The sequence below is a fragment of the Panthera tigris genome, chromosome B4 (genome assembly GCF_018350195.1).
Source record: "Panthera tigris isolate Pti1 chromosome B4, P.tigris_Pti1_mat1.1, whole genome shotgun sequence".
Lineage (NCBI taxonomy): Eukaryota > Metazoa > Chordata > Mammalia > Carnivora > Felidae > Panthera > Panthera tigris.
This window is the reverse complement of record NC_056666.1, coordinates 12,332,056-12,349,914: the sequence shown is the minus strand read 5'-3', so window position 1 is coordinate 12,349,914 and position 17,859 is coordinate 12,332,056. Positions and strand designations below refer to the sequence as shown.

General features: G+C 47.9%; 1 protein-coding gene across 9 annotated transcripts in view; it reads left to right on the top strand.

Annotated features, from left to right (window-relative positions):
* Window positions 1-17,859, top strand: part of BEND7 (BEN domain containing 7) — a 77,295-nt gene that overhangs the window by 51,133 nt on the left and 8,303 nt on the right. For all 9 annotated transcript variants that reach the window (XM_042991077.1, XM_042991081.1, XM_042991084.1 and 6 more), the window contains one exon: window positions 15,917-16,036. In XM_042991077.1, coding sequence (XP_042847011.1) covers window positions 15,917-16,036 — 120 coding nt within the window. The remainder of the gene's footprint in view (window positions 1-15,916; window positions 16,037-17,859) is intronic.

Genomic DNA, 17,859 nt, shown 5'->3' with positions numbered 1-17,859 from the left:
TCGTGCCGGCTGTGCTGTGCAAGGTCCTCGTTTCAGACATGCCTGTGGTACCTCACCAGGACTTCCCTGAAAAACTGCCTAGTTTACTAAGGCGGGCGAAAGGCCTTTCCAGACTTCAGCACGACTCGAACATCTGGATCCCAGAACAAATGCTGTATAGTTTTCCCTATTAAAGGCTTGAAGAAGGCGTGGCCTCCCTTGTGGGCAAGTTCCCGGCCAGTCTCCTGGGCCGCAAGTTTAGAGCACTTACTTCACCAGCTTCTTCACCAAACAGTGTGACACCAAAAAACATCGTCCTTGCTGCTTCTCCACGCCTGGATAAGTCATGAGAACAACCAAAACCTTCTCAGTATCATTGACCTCGCAAACGCAGAAATCATCAGCAGGCGTGAAAGCTCTGTTAACGGCCCCCACCTTGGTGCCCACCCGCTGCGAGCCAGGAACGTGTGATTTACGGCTGAGTAAGGCATGGCCTCTGACCTTCAGACACGTCAGCAGTGAGCCACGCACACGGAACTGTCCCCCAAGGCAGAATAAAATGAGCGTCAGAGTGCCCGTTCCTGAATGGAGGGAGAAAGCACAGAGGACGGACAGCCATGGAAGAGAAGGCCTCGCACAATAGGTGACTCTGAACCAGACTTCACAGGATGGGAAGTGTGTCCCGTGCAAAGGGATGAAAAAGTTGACTACAGAATAGGTTTAATGAAGTTTACGTTAAATAAAACATGGGTGAAAGCCTTCCACCTCCAGAACTGTTTGAAGTCTGTTCAAGTTGATGGGCCTTGAGTCCTCACCAACCTGTTTGTTTACCTGGAAGCATTTAACTGCGTGAATATAAATATAAACGCCAGTGAAATGGGCCCCGGATGAACGCCAGTTTACCCCCTGGTGGGGGGGGGGGGGGGGTTTCAAGCAGAAGCTGCTTTTTAAAGCTTCTTCCTGAGCTTCCGAAGGCAACATCCCGGACCTGATGAAGCAGAATTTGGGGGGTTGGGGCCACAGCAAGTCAAAAGTCTGTTCCTACTTTGTCCCTGGACTTCCATAAGCTCAAAAAGGAATCTCACCCTCCTCAAAATTACACATCATTTTGCTTGCCACGTGAGGCACAAATAGAGGTGTGGGGAGATCTGTTAAGAAGGTCACGGCTTTTGGGGTCTTTATCCAGCCTCTCACGTAATGGGCAGGAACCAGTTGTAGGTTAACTTGCAGGGATTCAGCTCTGACTCCCAGTCACCGGAATTCTTACAAAACCTGCGTTTTAACACCCCTGCTGGGGTTGACAAAGACAGCCTCCTGTCAAGAGAGATCAGTTTCTGTAGCACAAACGGGGCCACTCCAGTGTCATTGTGGGTTGCACAGGGTTACAGGTACCCCCTTCCCGTTGTTGACATTGTCGACTTGCGTACTTATTATGACAGTTTTCTGGCAGATTCAAGTAAGAATGTCGCAAGGAAGGGGTGCCTTCCCGGTTTGCACAGTGGCACCATATGGGCCAGCCAGGGCCCCGGAAATAGAAAGCAGTGTTTTCTGTATAGCCCATCTCCTTTTTCCGTGGATCCCGCAACAGATTGGCTGATCTCAAACGCCTCCCCACCCCTCCCGCCAGCGTCACAATGTAATGCCACATTTCTGTTTTCTTTCCCATCGTGGGGAAGCAGAATTGCATAAGAAGTCCAGAATTGGTGAAATTATGGTCCTCATCACTTTTCTCCTGGACCTATAGTTGGTGCCCATAATCTGGCAAATGTTTCAGTTCAGTTCCATGAATGGTCATTGACGATCTCATATGAGATATGCCTCAAAAATCTGAGAGATGCAGGAATTGATACTCACTTGAATTCCCGCCGTAGAAGTGCGTATGCAAATGATCATGGAATGCATACAGTCCCTGCAGTATTGTGGACTGATGGTAAGCCCACCCAAAAAACAAACAAACCAACAAAGGAAAAGAAAAAAACTAAGAATAAGTCAGCTTCCATTAAGAAAACCCCTTGAAAATCCATCGACCTTCACTTAAAATTGAACCGAGCGCTGTCATCGATTTTGCCTGCCTTTAAGACATCTTTGTATAAAAGCAAGCGTGGCTGTGTCTATCCCGTTAAAAGCGCCCTTAGAAGAGAAAGGTGTTGCCTCTTGGAAGCAGCCCAGTCTTCCCAGGGGCTGCACCCCTACACTCAAGTCTCCCGTTACACTGTGTTTCCAGGCTCTGTCTTTCCTGCATCTGGCTCTTGGTTCGATTCTGATGCTTCTCTATGGCCGGCTCCTGGTATTTCTCAGAACCTTAGCCTCCCCTCCTCAACACCTTCCTTTGATCACCGAGTAAGTCCAGTATTCCTTAAGTACCTCCCACCGCACCTCTTCCTCACCACCCACACCATCAGCCTAGCCATGTGCAGCTCAGTGAGGGCCGCTCCTCATTAGAAATGTGCACAGAAGTCAGGAGCGAGTGAGGCCGGAGACGGTGGGGACTAAGACACACAGAACATTCCAGCTCAATCGCAGGGCTTAGGGCCCGGCCTGGCCTTTTTTTGAAAGAGTCACGTGTGCCCCTCCTACCCCCACAGCCTGAACGGTGGCACAGGGCTTCTAACAGAACTCCCCGGAGGTGCCTACATTCTGCTTGCTACCTCTGAAAGCTCGGAATCCTCATCAGTGCCTTTTTGCCTTTGCCGCTAATCCCCCTCCTAACCCAGCCCTGCCGGTTCTTTTTGTCCTTGCTCCCTCGCCCCTGGTCTTCCGCTCCTCTGACGCCCTCCTAATCCAGCTGGGCATCACCTCGTCCTTGACGCTCTGCAAAAACCTCTGTAAATATCCTTCCCGCCCTGCGTTTCCCCCTCGAGTGCATGCTGTATTAGGATGTGACCAAGTAACACCTTGTAAAACAAAATTTCCTGACGTTTCCCCACCCAGCCCCTCTTTGCCCATGACGTCAAGTGCAAACTCCGGCCATTTCCAGACTCGCCATCACTGGGTTTCTCTCTCCTTGCAACTACATGTCTGAGTGCTCCCTCCCACCAGGTGACCAGCCCAGTGCTGGCGCTGTTTCTCACGCATCCCGTCCTCCTTGTGGACCGTGAGTTACGCTGTGTTCCCAGGTCTGCGATGCTCTGCTCCTTCTCTCTGAACGAATCCAGCTCTTCACGGTCTAGCCACCTCGCATGACCTCTACCGCGAGATTTTCTCCAGGTCCCAGCCTGCACTGATTTCTGTTTTCCCTGCATTCCTAGAGCACACGTTACCAAGGCTTAACCCTTCACTTTGCTACTCGTGGCTTATGTGGAAGATGACAGGGTCATTTGTTTCCCAAACCATGACACTTTGGAGAGTGAAAATGGTCCTCTTAACCATTTCACCGGGAAAGCGGGCATTTTGAACCGTCCTGAACAAATCAGGATACGCGGTCATCCTATTTATGTTTGGGCATCTTGTCTCCTCAACAAGACCGCAAGCCCCTGTGGGGCAGAGACCATGTTCTGTATTTGCTCTGCATATGCCTTGTCACATGAAACAGTGCCACTCACATAATTAACGATGAATGAATATAGGAAGAAAGGAAAGAGAGACAGAAGGAATGAGGCGGTCAATTTCTCTTCACTGAAAAACGTGGCTTCTTAAAAATGTAAATACAACTCCACTACATCGGATGGACACAGGGCACGAATAATGGGATAACGACACAGCTTCTCCATGACGACTCGGAGGAGGGCAGCTGAAATCAAAGAAGGCAGAATATAAGTCTGAAGGTGCGAAGAAACACCAACAGAGAAATCGAGTGGTACCCAGCAGTCGGCCAGATTGCATCAAGGTGATCCCGGATATTACACCCAGTTTGGACAGGGGAGGCTCTGAAAACTCTTGATTGTTGCTGAATGTCCTAGAGCAGCCTCCACGGTAGGTAATGTGGAGAGGCTAGTGGGTCACGCTTCCATTCACACCGGAGAGTAATTCTCTTCCAAACGTTAAGTATAATAATGGTATTACGGGACCATGATTTGAATAAACCCAATAATGGAAGCCATAAGCAGGCCTGGTAAGCCATTTCCTGCTTTGGCCATCTCAAGACTTCTTGATACCTAAGGATGCTTATCCATCCATGTGGTTTTTTGGCCCTCAGCATCATGGCACCGTGGCGCCTCAAGGACAGTATCAGAGAGAACTCTGAGAACTTTTATTTCGACAGCCTCAAAATATGAGCTCCCAACTCTCCTATGACTGACCTCAATGAGGAGGGAGTTGTCACCATTAAAACACAACAGAAAACAAAAGCCTCGCTCTGAGGCATCGGGCCAGTCCTGACACCCAGTGTCGTCACCCTGAGGTCACACCGCCACACGACAGCCATGGGGGGAGGGGCAGGGATGGTGGCAAGTGGGTTGACCTGGTGACCGAATCCTCATAGGCGAGACCCTGTCGCTGCCACTGCCCTCCTAGCTCCTTGCTCTTGTCTTCATACCTCGGCCGTCCCTGAGTGGTAGTGAGGGACAGAATGGTACCTGAACTTCTGGAATGTGCCCTAACGGACTCTAGGACTGTGAGTGCAGCTTCCAGCCTTACTGCTCAGGGCGTGAACTCTGGACTTCATGGAGTGACTTTGAAAGTGCCTACTGCAGGGAACCCAAGCTTTAAAAACAGAGAGGCGAACTCAGTACTTTCTCCTCATCGTGGACAAAGATGTCTACACAGAGCGGACAGACACAGAAGTGCTGTGAGCGGCCGAGCTCAGGCAGAGGGAGCACTGGTGTCCGTGTGGCCCTTCTGCCACTTGCCTGACTCTTTGAACGGATGATCCTCTCGGCTCTGATCTGTAAAATAAGTGACTTCTATATTTCCAAGATGCCTTCCAAGTAGCATTTCTATAAATCTGTGATTCTGAAACATTCTTCTTTGCCCAGAAAAGGGAGTAAATAGTAAAACACCATGACATCAGAACTTGTTATTATCCAGACCTTAATATCTCGCAGATATAATTTATTCCGTTGAAATATAGCAAACATGTTAAACAAACATGTGCTGTAGCAGCAAGCCAGGGGAAAGTGTTAATCATATTTCCCACCAAGCCGTATTATAAATGAGCCCTGCTGAGGGCTCTCTTAAGTCGAAGTAAATTTAAAATTAACTTTGTTTAATTTGAGAAACCACTCAAGGCACTTTCTTGTAGACAGAGATGCCATTGTAGCAAAAGGAAGACAAGAGTATTGTTCTTTTCCGCCAGACCGCCGTGGCCTCAAATCTTTGAGAACCGCTGTGATTAAACAAGATTGCTCAGACCTCAAAGTCCCACCAGTTGGGGGGTACTGAAAAGGAGCCTTGTGGGTGTAGATTTACTCCTGATTCTGCCATGAAGGTCTTGAAACATGACCTCTCGGAAAGAAAAGGTGGGGATTGGCTAATTTTTAAAGTTTCTCCCAGTTCAGAAATTCCATGCTTCCGTAATCTTAGTCCAGATTCTCAGAAGCAAACCTAGAGAATTAAATAAATATAACTGGGAATCAATTTTCTGGATAGGTAGGGCCCTTTCCATTACAACAACCAACTGAAAATCACGGCCCCGCACAGGGATCCGCACTAGGGGACCAACAATTTGATGGTCAGCATGGTCAGGTTTCACTCTCCTCGACCAGCTGACTGCCCTACAGTCTCTGGCATAGATAATTCGGTAGGATATTCTCATTTCATCAATAAACACGTTATTGTTGGCCTCACTGTATTTTCTTCATGTGTGAGTTAAAGATTTCGTTTTTAGGCACTTTAGTTGATGGACTGTGCTAAATCTCATTGTTAAATGAAATCCTAAATGAACTTTGAGGGCTCAGGGTCATCTCAAGACCTGTGGCCGTTTACCGAAGGAATTCTTGACTTCTTTCAAGTTAAGTCACAGACCAGAGCAAAATGATTCTCAGGTTTATTCTGTCACCAACTGCTGCCTGACCTGTGCCGGCCACGCACGAGACAGCCGTGATCTCTGCCCCTGCCGAGCGCGGCATCTCGGTGATCGCTAAGCGTTGTTATTTTGAAAACCACGGGTTAACGAACTCGGGGCAGGGGGGGTGGGGTGGCTTGCCTGGGAAGGTCACATCTCAGCCAAGACCTGGGGGGTGATGGACTGATGCTTTTAGGCAGGCAAGCTGAAGCCTTCTCCCGGCTGACCCTGAGGGAGAGCGGATGGAAGCAGTGGATTGAGGTCCGGTCAGGATTGATGTCACGGCATTGTCCTGGGAGAAACTTTCTGATTCCTTCATAGGCTGGCATTTGTCCCCGTTAGCAGAAGTGGGAATAATAGTATTCCTCTTCATCGTGAATGTGTTGAAGACATTTTCCAAGATTCATTTTCTCTCCACCTTCCCACCGAGATTAAAAACAGATGTTATATTTAGTTCGCACCCACCTTCTTTATTTTTTTAAAAAATCAAAACGTTCTGCCTTCTATATCCTGTCTGTCTTCCTCCCGCTCCAAGTAACCTGAAGTTGGTGTGAATCTGTCCCATTTATGTTTTTCTATGTTATTGCCTAGGTGTGTGTCCGGAAATCCCATTGACTATGGTCTTATGAATTTATGAACCTACATACACAGCCTCATACTGTACTTTTGCAAATTTGTGTCCTTTTTTTCCCCAAGATTTATCCATCTCGGTATATTATGAATCTCATTTTTTCATCTTAACTGCAAAACCATACAAAGAAAGCAATTTTTTTCTCCAGTTTTCTATTCTACTAAAGGACAGTTAGGGTGGTTCTTGTGCACAGTTGCCTATGGCAACAGTCACCTTTGTGTTTCCTGTGGCTCATGTAGGAGTTTCTCCAGGGGACACGCAGGGAGCGGAATGGAGTCACAGCGTATGAGCAACTTCAGCCTCGTTAAGTGTTGTCAGATGGCTCTCTGACGTGACATATCATTTATATATCCATCAGCAACGTAAAAGAGATCCTATTTTTCCTCATTCTTGCCCACACGTGGTGTTAACAAACTTGAATTTGTCCCAGTCTCAAATGGCGCCTCAGTGGTGGATTCCCTGATTATTAATAAGGTTGACCATCATTTCATATTTACTACCGTTTGGTTATTTGCCTCTGTGAATGTCCATCCTTTGCCTGTTTTTTCCATTAGGCTGTTGTATTCTTATTGACTTCTGTGAATTCTTTTGTCGGTTGCCTGTGTTACAGATGTTTGTTTTCTCTTACTTCCTAGCCTGTGAAAACTTTGCGTGTGACCTCTTCAGTCACACCAAAGTTTCGATTTAACAGCCAGATGGACTGCTTTGTGCTTTGTGGTTTCTTCTGTGCCCGTTTTAAGAAACTCTCCCGACCATAATAGAATGGTATTCTCTGCTGCTTTGTCCCAGCCCAAGTTTTATCTTTTATATTCAGATCTTTTTCATCCACTTGGAATTTACTTTTGCCTAAAACGTGAGGGAAGGATTTAATTTGCTTTTCTCCCTGGGCAGTCAGTCATTTTAACCTCATCCTCTTCGTTCACACGAATTGTCAACCCCTCTCAGTCGTACACTGAGCTCACGCTTTACCTGTTTGCACTGGGTCTTTTGTCTGCCTCTGAGCCTGCGCTACCCAGCTTTCATTCATCTAGCACTGCGCGAGCTCTTAGTATCTTACAGCTCCTGGCCTCCCTCCCTGTGTCCCCTCCCGCCCTTCCCCTCTGCTTCCGCTGGGTGTTTGGAGCTCTTCCTCCTCGGCTACAGCCTGTAGCAATTCTTTGAATGAGGGTCTCTGTGGTGTATCATTTCAGTTTCTGTTCTGGACGTTTCTTTGTGGCACCCTCAGTATCGAAGGACGTGGAGTCTAGGGGGATAATCTGTTCTGGACTGAGGGTTGTTTCTGCAGGGCAACTTGAAAACCTGCCACCGTCTTCCAGATTTTGTTGCTGTTGTGGGTCTGCTCTGAGTCCGTTGTTCTTTTATAGATAAACCGTCCTATCTGCCTGGCTGCTTTCAAGACCTCTTTGCTTTCCGTATTCTCTGTTTTCTTTCTAGCTGTATATTTTTACTAATTTGCTGGGTTGTCTAATTTGTCATCGTAAGAGCAGGGTTCGGTGGTCATTTACGTGTAATCGACGGTGGGCTAAGAATCAGGCTCTACTCCAGGGGGTAAAAAATGCTCTCTTTGGGAAGGCTCTTTTGGTCTCAAAACACAGTGTTACTATCGCTGCCTTAGGAAGAAGCTGTTTTGTGAGCCTGCAGGATAGAAACAGCCTGCCTGCACGCTGCCTGCCTTCCTCCCAGGTGACACTCACTCTCTGACTCCTTTCTGCAGTCTGCTTCGTCCTCCTCCTTACTGGCTTCCTCTGCCCGGTTTCTGTCGCCTCCCCACTGCCACAATTCCGGTTTGCAAGGTGTGTCAGGGCCACTCAATACCAGGAGGTCTCGGCTTTGCCTACTATTGTAAAGCCCTCATCCTCTCATTGTTTGCTGTTCTGAGGAGCTCAGCCTTTTGTGCAGTCTGCAGCTTAGCCTTAGGTCAGGTGCCCATCGCTGCTGTGGTCAGGCTGTGCTGCGGAGGGCACAGGTACGAAACATCCCTGCCCAGTTCGGCAGCGGGGGCTGGGGTGGGCCGTTTCCCACAGGCGTCCTTGAGCTTGGCCAGCCCCACACCATCCAGCTGCCTTTGGTTCAACTCAGACCTTCTGCGTAGTTTTTCGTTCCAACATCTTGATTCCAAGAAGTGAGAGTACTGGGTTGTGACATCAAATGCTTCAGATACTGGAAAGACAACCCCTCCCCCCTTTACACATTAATTAGCTGCATCATAGCTTATCCATCAGGCCCTTGTAGGTCTGGTTATCGTGAGCTGGTTTCTCGGGCGTGAACCCCTGGGTGGTCAGGTTCAAATCAGAGTTTGAACCTGCACGGCAGAGAGCCAGTCCCTAGGCCAGGAACACCTGCCCCAAGATATGGAGCATCGGCCCACCCCACACCATCAGCCAGCCCTTCTTCTAGCTCTTTCCCTTTCCCTCCTAGTACCTGAACTTCTACACTTCTTGTGACTTTAATAAATCACAATGGGTTTGGAATGGGTAGCAAGCCCATGACTTGTGGATTTCAGCTGTCCCATGAATTTGGTAACTGAAGCACCATAATATCATCAAAGGAAAGATACTCTATTAGAGTCCTAGTGGGCCAGAGTCATCAGTCTCCAAGCCAAAAATACCTGTAGACCCATCCTACCCAAGGCCCAGTCTCCTTCTCCCTTCCTTGCTTCAGGCCAGCCGGCCCCTTTGGTCTAGAAGGGAGGTGATCTCACAACCCACCTGGCCCTCTGCCCTGCTGTCCACTGTGCTTCTGTTTTGGGCAAATGAAAGTGAGACAGCGTTCGCAGGGAAGCCTGAACTTAGCTATTGATTTGCTTATATTTAGAATTCAGTCGTTACTCTCTTACAAGATCTGTGTGCTCATATATAACTTTAAAGTAAAAATTAAATAATTCAGGGTGCCTGGGTGGCTCAGTCGGTTAAGCATCCAACTTCTGCTCAGGCCATGATCTCACGGGTCGTGGGTTCGAGCCCCACATCAGGCTCTGTGCCAACAACCCAGAGCCTGGAGCCTGCTTCGAGTTCTGTGTCTCCCCCTCTCTCTCTGCCCCTCCCCTGCTGATGCTCTGTGTGTGTGTCTCTCTCTCTCAAAAATGAATAAACATTAAAAAATTAAAAAAAAAAAAAAGAAAGAGCAAAAACAAAATTTTAATTTATGCACAAAACAATCCCTATGAGCCGTGAGGTCTGGGGCCGGTTTTTTAACCTGCCTGCACCTTGATTGTGTCTATAATGCAGGATTGAAAATACCTGCACCATCAGGTTACAGCAAACATTAAATGAGATAGATGTGTAAAGTGCTTAGCTCGTGGGAAGCTTCACAGAATAAAGAATAAAGGAAAGAGGACTGTGCCGGAAGGTGCCGGTGGCCTTCCAGCGGCTCCCAGGTGAGCAGGGGGAATGTGCACAGCCTGCAGGGAAACCTAGTCTCCTCCGCCTGAGGGCTGGTCCCAGCGCTCCCACTCCTCGGCCCGGCCCCAGGACCCTCCTGCAGGGAGCTCTCTTTCTCACCCTTGTCCCCGGCCCCTCTCACGCTCTGGGAGATTGGCGGCGCCCGCGAGGCCCCGGCCTTCAGTTTTGCTTGACGTCCACCTTGATTTCCGCTTGTCCGTTTGACCATAACTTAGAACTGCGTCATCAGAGCAGAGGTTGGGCTCTCACTGCCGGCCAGGTGTAGCCTGGGTAGAAGGCTCCACAGCGACATTAAAGCTCCGTAGGTCCCCTCTTGCTTCTCAAAGTGTGCGATCCAGTGACTTCCTTCAAAAAGCCACACCATATTCTGTTTCTCCCAGCAAAGGGAGCCAGAAGAATCCAAATTAAGGGTCCTCTAGGAACCATTGTGTGAACAGATAGCTGTTTGGGGAACGCGGCCAATCCCCTCTGTTCTCAGCATGTCACATTCAGACACACTATATACCGCCTGTTCATTGATGATTGCATTAAATGCCGCGTTCCCAGGGAAGGATCTGCTCAGCCACCACTAGCTTATTCATTATTTATATACAATTAAAGGGCACGCTTCGAATGAACACGAGCATATGAGAAAAGCCATTCTTCATGTACACATCAGATTGAACATTTGTCATTTCCCTAGTGACTTAACGTACTCTTTGTACCTTGGGACCTCAAATTATATTAAGCACCGGAGATGCTTTAACTCTTTTATTTAGTTTAATTGTTGGCCTTAGTCCGCTTGTTGGGATTATTTGGACTTGTTTAAAATTAGCCCTTGCTTCTCCTTAATATATTAGAATGGAAGAAGAGGGAAATTTCTTTTTAGTACCTATTGCATTCTAAGGATGAATGCAAATTGTTCTATGATTCTTAATGACCCACTATTAACATAGTAGGAAACCCAGTGCATTAATGCAATGCCTCTTTTCACATCATTACTCCTAATGGAACTGTTACCAGGATAATAGCTTGACCTTTCGCTACAGATTCAGACAGCAAAATATATTCTGCTTACTCGATACCTCTATTCACATAGCATATTGAGCATTTTCAGATCAATACAATGACAATCTTTTGGCCTTGTTCTAAGGTCTCATCTGCACAAGTTACACAGTATAGGATTGTATCTTCGGTAGACAGATTCAAGTTAAAAGTCTCTTTTAAGTTTGAATGTAATCCATAAAACAGAATGTCAGTAATACAGTGGAAATATTTGTTTATATAGGTATTTTTTGAGAAGCCTAGTGCTGTGCCTTCAAAGGTCTCAGACACAGACCTGGGAGACAGAGACCTCTCTGGCTTCTTTTTATTGTACCCAGATAAATTTTGATTTTTTTAATGTTTATTTATTTTTGAGAGAGAGAGACAGACAGACAGACAGAGCTCTAGTGGGGGAGGGACAGAGAAAGAGGGACACACAGAATCCGAAGCAGGCTCCGGGCTCTGAGCTATCAGTACAGAGCCCAACGCGGGGCTTGAACCCATGAACCGCGAGATCACAACCTGAGCCAAAGTCGGACACCTAACCGACTGAGCCACCCAGGCACCCCTGTACCTGGATAAATTTTAACTGGAAAAAGAAAAAAAAAATAGCCAGAAATTGTTGCCATTTTAGCGGGTGACGGTATTTGCGCCCGAGATTAGATTGGAAAGATCTGCTGAGAAGCCCCTCACAGAATGGGAGAAAACATTCCAGAGCCTTCCCTTTGGTTCTCCTAAACTTGGTTGTTGACATTGACATATGTGGTTGCTGGGAGTCATTCTGCATAATCCACATCAACTTTGCAATTTGGAACCACTGCTTTCTAGTGTGTGCTAATTTGGATGCATGGATCTCGCAATCTAAGAAAAGAGGGGTTACTATGGAAATGAATTGTACAAATAATATTACAGGGGGGAGATGTTTACCTGGTAAGATGATATGTAAGACCATTTTTGTGGTACACATTTTCATATAAACTAATAGCATGCTAAATGCAATTAATTATTCTCTTCTGTTTGTTAAAATAGGACTTTGAGAACCTTTTGGCAACTCTCTGGTTAGGAAATGTTACTGTGGGCATCTGGATGTGATACAACCTTGTTTCTTTAACTGTATTCTATGAATTTAAAACTTCCTACTAATGCAGATAGGCGTTTCTTCCCCAATTAGTCTAAATTCATGAGCTCTTGTAATCGCTGCCATTAGAAACCAAACTGGAAAATGTGCTTGTTCATCAAATATTTATTGACTTCTTGCTCAGTACGGGACACTGTGGTCAGTGCTCTGAGGGAGACCAGATTAATGAAGACCTTTGAAGTGGTCTACAGTCTGGCAGAGGAGATTCAAGATCACACCTACCTCGGGGATATCGCGTCCCCTGCATCCCTCCCGAGGGGAGACCGCCTGCTCGCCCACGTTCACATGCCATGTACTGGGGAGCCTGGGGGATACTCCCCCCGACCCCTGACCCTTAGTTCTACTTCCCAGTCATCACCCTTCCTCTGCACAGCTGGGGCTGGGGTGGACCCTGTCCATCAAGGCTCTTATCACAGCTACGTGCCTTCCTCTGGCTCTCAAGTCCCGCTGGCACCTTGAGTGGCTTCACTGTGCCCATGAAAGATCCGCCTGGCCTTCCAGCCACATCATGCCCGGCCCTCATCCACGGTGACCACACCTTAGCGCTCTCCTACAGAGCTCCACTGCTGATGCTTTCTACTCCAGCCTGACACTCTCAATTGCCCTTACTCTGTCACCTCCTTGCCAACCCCACTGCTAGGCCATTCCCCGATCCCCAGAGATTTCTCCAAGTGTGTGAGCCTCTTTCTGGCTTTCCTTCCTTCCCAGATTTGTGTAGGGAGGCAGGGAGCGAAGAAAGCAGAGGTAATTAATTGCAGCTGACCTCTTCCAGCGCTTTGTATCCTTGTCCTTCTGCCAGAACTGTCCAGCAGAGTCCTACCCTGGGCCGGTCCTGCCATCCGGTGGTACCACACCCAGCTCAGAGCTTCGAGGTGCCACAGGATCGTAGCCTGCTCTTGTGCTTGGCGTCCTGACATCCTCAGTCGGCTGCCTTCCTATTCTTCTTATTATCAGAGGCAATTCCGGACCTTCCCCACGCTCTCCGTACCCCTCACTGTGGAGCCACTGAGTCTCGGGAGTGATTGGCCCAGCCTGTGCCACTTCTAAATCTACCCCATTCCCCATCCCGTCCGGGCTCAGAGGGGGCATCTTCTTCCTGTTCAAGGACAGCCTCCACTTCTGGACCCCACCACCTCAGCCGTGGTTCCCGTGACTGCCTCCTGCCTTCCCCAGATTGCTGGCTGCTTCCCTCAGCCTGTAAACCAGGCCCGTGTCTCCCCAGCCTGCAGCCCTTCCCCAGCTTCCCCTCCAACCCCTCATCTCTTCCTTCCCCCACGGAACCTGGGTTTTTCTGGAATGCCATCTGTGGCCACCCTGCCGCTCCCTCGAGGGCCTCCCGTGACACTGTGAGAACCGCCCTGCCCAAGCTTCTCTTGCACCTCAGACGGTTGTCTGTTGTCCTTTTTAGCACCATTCGCCCTTCTTTACGAGACCTCACTTCCGGTTCCCCCAACTTGGCCCTCAGAAGCCAAGCTTGTGCGTTCATCTCCTTCCAGCTGGGGTTCCCTCTGGCCCTGTACTCGGCCCACCCAGTGCTGTTCCGTTGCTGTGTTCTCACTGGCCAACGTTCTTTCTTGTTGCCTCAATCACCACATAGAAATATGTGCCTCCCGGGGCGCCTGGGTGGCTCAGTTGGCTGAGTGTCCGACTTCAGCTCAGGTCATGATCTCATGGTCTGTGGGTTCGAGCCCCACGCCGGGCTCTGTGCTGACAGCTCGGAGCCTGGAGCCTGCTTCGGATTCTGTGTCTCCCTCTCTCTCTGCCCCTCCCCAGCTCATGCTCTCTGTCTCAAAATGAATAAAAAATTTAAAAAAGAAAAAGAATCATGTGCCTCCCAGGCCCGTATCTTCTGCCTGGACCCCTTCCCCGAATCCTGTCCCCCCCATGGGTGCTCCGCCAACACCCCAAATCAGCATGGCCCAAACCAAACCCAGTCCAGCCCGCCTTGCCCCTCAGACATTCCCTTGCTCCCATATTCACCAGGTCATAGGATTCCCCAGAAACGCCAGTTCTAGATACCATTCCAGTCACCTGCCGCCTTCACTCACGCTGCCCTAACACAGAGGACAGCAGTGGCTTCCTGCAGGGAGCCCCTGCCTGCTTCCACTCCCAGACCTAGACCCCCCCACTGCCCCTCTTCACCACGTCCTCCACGACTGGATGGACTACCCTTGTGTATGGGCTTCTTCCTTCTTTCACATGATTTCCTGATGCTAAGTTCCTAGGAGCAAGATTCTCAGGTATCAAGCCCCTCGTTCTGTATTGACCACCTCATTTCCCAGAAGGGTTCTGCCATTTATGCCAACAGTAATGTTTGAATGTGCCGGGTCCCCACCATTTTAGCAGTGTTATTAGCTTAACATTCATTGTGGTTCTAATTTAGTAGAGACAAAGTGTGTTTTGCAGTCCTTTGGTTTATCTGTTTTCTGAACATCTTTCCTAGATACACTTTGTTCATCTGTAGAGACTTTTGAAGTTGCTCTTTTATTTGAACAAACTCTTTTGGGGCAGGGGGTAGATATTGAACCTTTTTGGTCGTATTTAGCACAACGAGCTTTTCTCGTTCTAAGGAAATGTTTCTTTTTCATCCAATAGAAATGTTACAGTTTTGGGACACCTGGGTGGCTCACTCAGTTGAGCATCTGACTTGGGCTCAGGTCATGATCTCATAGTTCATGAGTTTGAGCCCCGCGTCGGGCTCTGTGCTGACAGCTCAGAGCCTGGAACCTGCCTCGGATTCTATGTCTCCCTCTCTCTGCCCCTCCCCTGCTCGCACACTCTCTCTCTCTCAAAAATAAATAAACTTAAAAAAAATTAGCTTTATATAATTGAATCTGTCAACATTTTCCTTGGTCATTTCTTTTTTTAAAAAGAAACCTTTAAAGCTTTAAAACTACCAGTACTTTAAATACCAAGAAGGCAATGTGAGTGTAGGTCTTGTCCTTACAGACAGCAGGTAGCAAAGATGGGGTGTGAAGGCGCTCAGAAGTAGAGGGAGTCAGAAAGGTCCACAGCAGCTCTGAGATGGGCAACCGCACACGGTGTAGCTTTCATAAAGCCATTGTCCTGTCTCCCTCTCGTCCTGTCACACGATTCTCTCCATAGTTCCCTCTGTGCTTACCAGGTAGCTCTCCTAGGTGCTGGCACAGCACGCAAGAGGCTGATTCAAAGTACAAATGGGGACTTTCATTAAGACACACCTGCACAGGGGCGTCTGGGTGGCTCAGTCGATTAAACTCCCGACTCCTGGTTTGGGCTCAGGTCATGATCTCACTGTGAGTTCAAGCCCCGTGCTGGGCTCTGCACCTGCTTGGGATTCTCCCTCCCTCTCTCTCTCTGTCTCAAAATAAATAAATTTAAGAAGACACAACTGCATTATTATTGAGTACTGATTTAGTAGGAATCACCACGAGAACACCATCTTTCCGTGTAATCTTGCATGAGATTAGATTTAACAACAGTAATAATACATTTGCTGAATTTTTTCATGGGGCCAGTGGACCCATAGGAAGCATTTTCTTCTCTGCCCATAAGACACATATACGCAAGTGGAAAGAGCTTCTATTTTATAGCTGGTTTCGTTCCGAAGCACAGTTCACTGTATATGAGCAGGGCCCCTGCCAACCTCCGTCTTTACCAAAGGAATGTAATGTGGGGATTGAAGCCATACACTACGGAACTGACGTCTTCTAGAAATACGCCTTTTTTTTTTTTTTTTTAATTCTCGGGATATATTCCCATTTCAGATCTGCATGTTTTTTTATTTGCTGAAGTATTTAACACTATTTCACATTTTCTTTCAGTCTTCACAGAAAAATACTGTACCGCTAATCATGTGGATAAACTTCCTGGCCCGAGAGACTGGGTACAGATTCTACAGGATCAAATTAAACTGGCCAGAAGAAGGTTAAAAAGAGGCTCAGGTATGAATAAGCCGTGAGAAAATAATTGCCAAAGCCCTCAATTGAAATCTTGGACGTTGTAAAATACAACTCTTTGCTCTAGGGTATTTTCACCGTCTTTTTGTCTTTTGAAGGAAAAGCTCTACCTAATGTGCTGTGGTTTCTATTTTAAAGTCTTAGGCAAATGAATTTGGAAATTCACCTGAAGATTAAATAGTAAAAATTCTGTCAGACCATTTAATTTTAACAGTATAAACGAAGAAGATGGCTAATCTTATTTTGTGGCTTTATGTGTCTTATCTGTGAAACTGGGTCTCTCTGGTGTGTCTTCCTTCTGTTTGCTATTGACTTTTGTTTGTTTGGATCTGCATGACTTTCATAAAAAATACCAGTTGCTTAAGGTAACAAAAATAACAATAACCCTCCTATCAGAAACACCACAGGAAACAGATTAAGTCAAGTGTGTATTTTTCAAATCTGGCTTTGGGGATTCTGAGATTATTTTAGTTGAATTATGACTATTTGGATTTGGTCATTTGAGGCCTCAAATGACAGCCAATTTACCAGTGAAGAATCCCCTTGAGGCCATTTTTTTGCCATCATGTAAGAATAATCATCTCTAGGAGGCCACAAACCTCTAGATACTATTTTTAAAATAAGCAATAGGCACCTGGGTGGCTCAGTCAGTTAAGCGTCTGACTCTTGATTTCGGCTCAGGTCATTATCACAGTTCGTGAGTTCGAGTGCGGAGTCGGCTTGAGATTCTCTCTCTCTCTCTGCCTCTCTCTGCACTCCCCCCCCTCCCCTGTCTCAAAATACTTCTCTCGGAATAAAAAATAAATACAGCAAACAATTCTGATCAAACCTCAGGACACCCGGCCTGCTAAGAGCCTCCGTGTTTCTGTAGCTGGAGAACGCCCAGTTTCGGAGACGGGCTCCAGACAGGGACTGTCATACATCTGGCTGGTACAGAGGCCCAGAGAACAGCAGCACAGATGCGTGGGCCTGTGTCTCTACCAGATCCTTTATGTGAACTCACAGTGTACTAGAGCAGTGAGCGGCCTGAGTCAGCGAGCGCCCTGGGGGAGAGCTCCCGGCACAGGCTGGGAGCGCCCTCGAGGCTGCAAGACTTGGCCGCAAGGGACCAAGGGCATCTTCACTGTGAAAAACCTTACAGCTCGCTTCTGTAAAGTAGCCATCAGGACTTCACATATTTAGCTGTAGAGGATTTTTTTTTTAATCTTCCCTTCCTCTTTTTTTTTTTTTTTTAACCGTTTGCTTCCTTTTGTACTAATTGATGCTCTTTATAAAGAGCAGTGGACTACTGCTCCTTGTCATTGGTGGAAACATATTGGGTAGCCTGCGGGCAGCAAGGTGAAGCGGAGTCCAGAGACCTGGCTCTGCAGTCTCTCTGCTCTTTACCAGCCCCAGACCTCCACCGGACCTTGCCCGGAGGCAAGTCACGCCACCCATCCAGTCCTCTGTGTCCCTCTCACGACACAGACAGAAAAATAAAGTCTGCTTCACCGTTGTCATGAGGTTCCAGATCTGTCATACGTGAATGTCTTCATAAACAAAATGAGCATGCCCTCTGAAAACGTCTGTATTGGTGCTCGGCGGCACCGGGAGCCTCCCCGTGTCCCAGGTCAGAGGGCCGAGCGCCCCCTCTGTGCCCGGCGGGGGCCCCCCCTCTGCTCCTGTTGTCCCAGCATAACTGCTACTGATGCCTCTTCACCCACAGAGGTTTTGGGGCTTGGGTGATAAATCATCCCCTCCCCCTCCCCCCAGCTCTCTCCATTTCTCTGCCTTCTTTTTTGTAATCTACAAATCATTGCAAATAAATG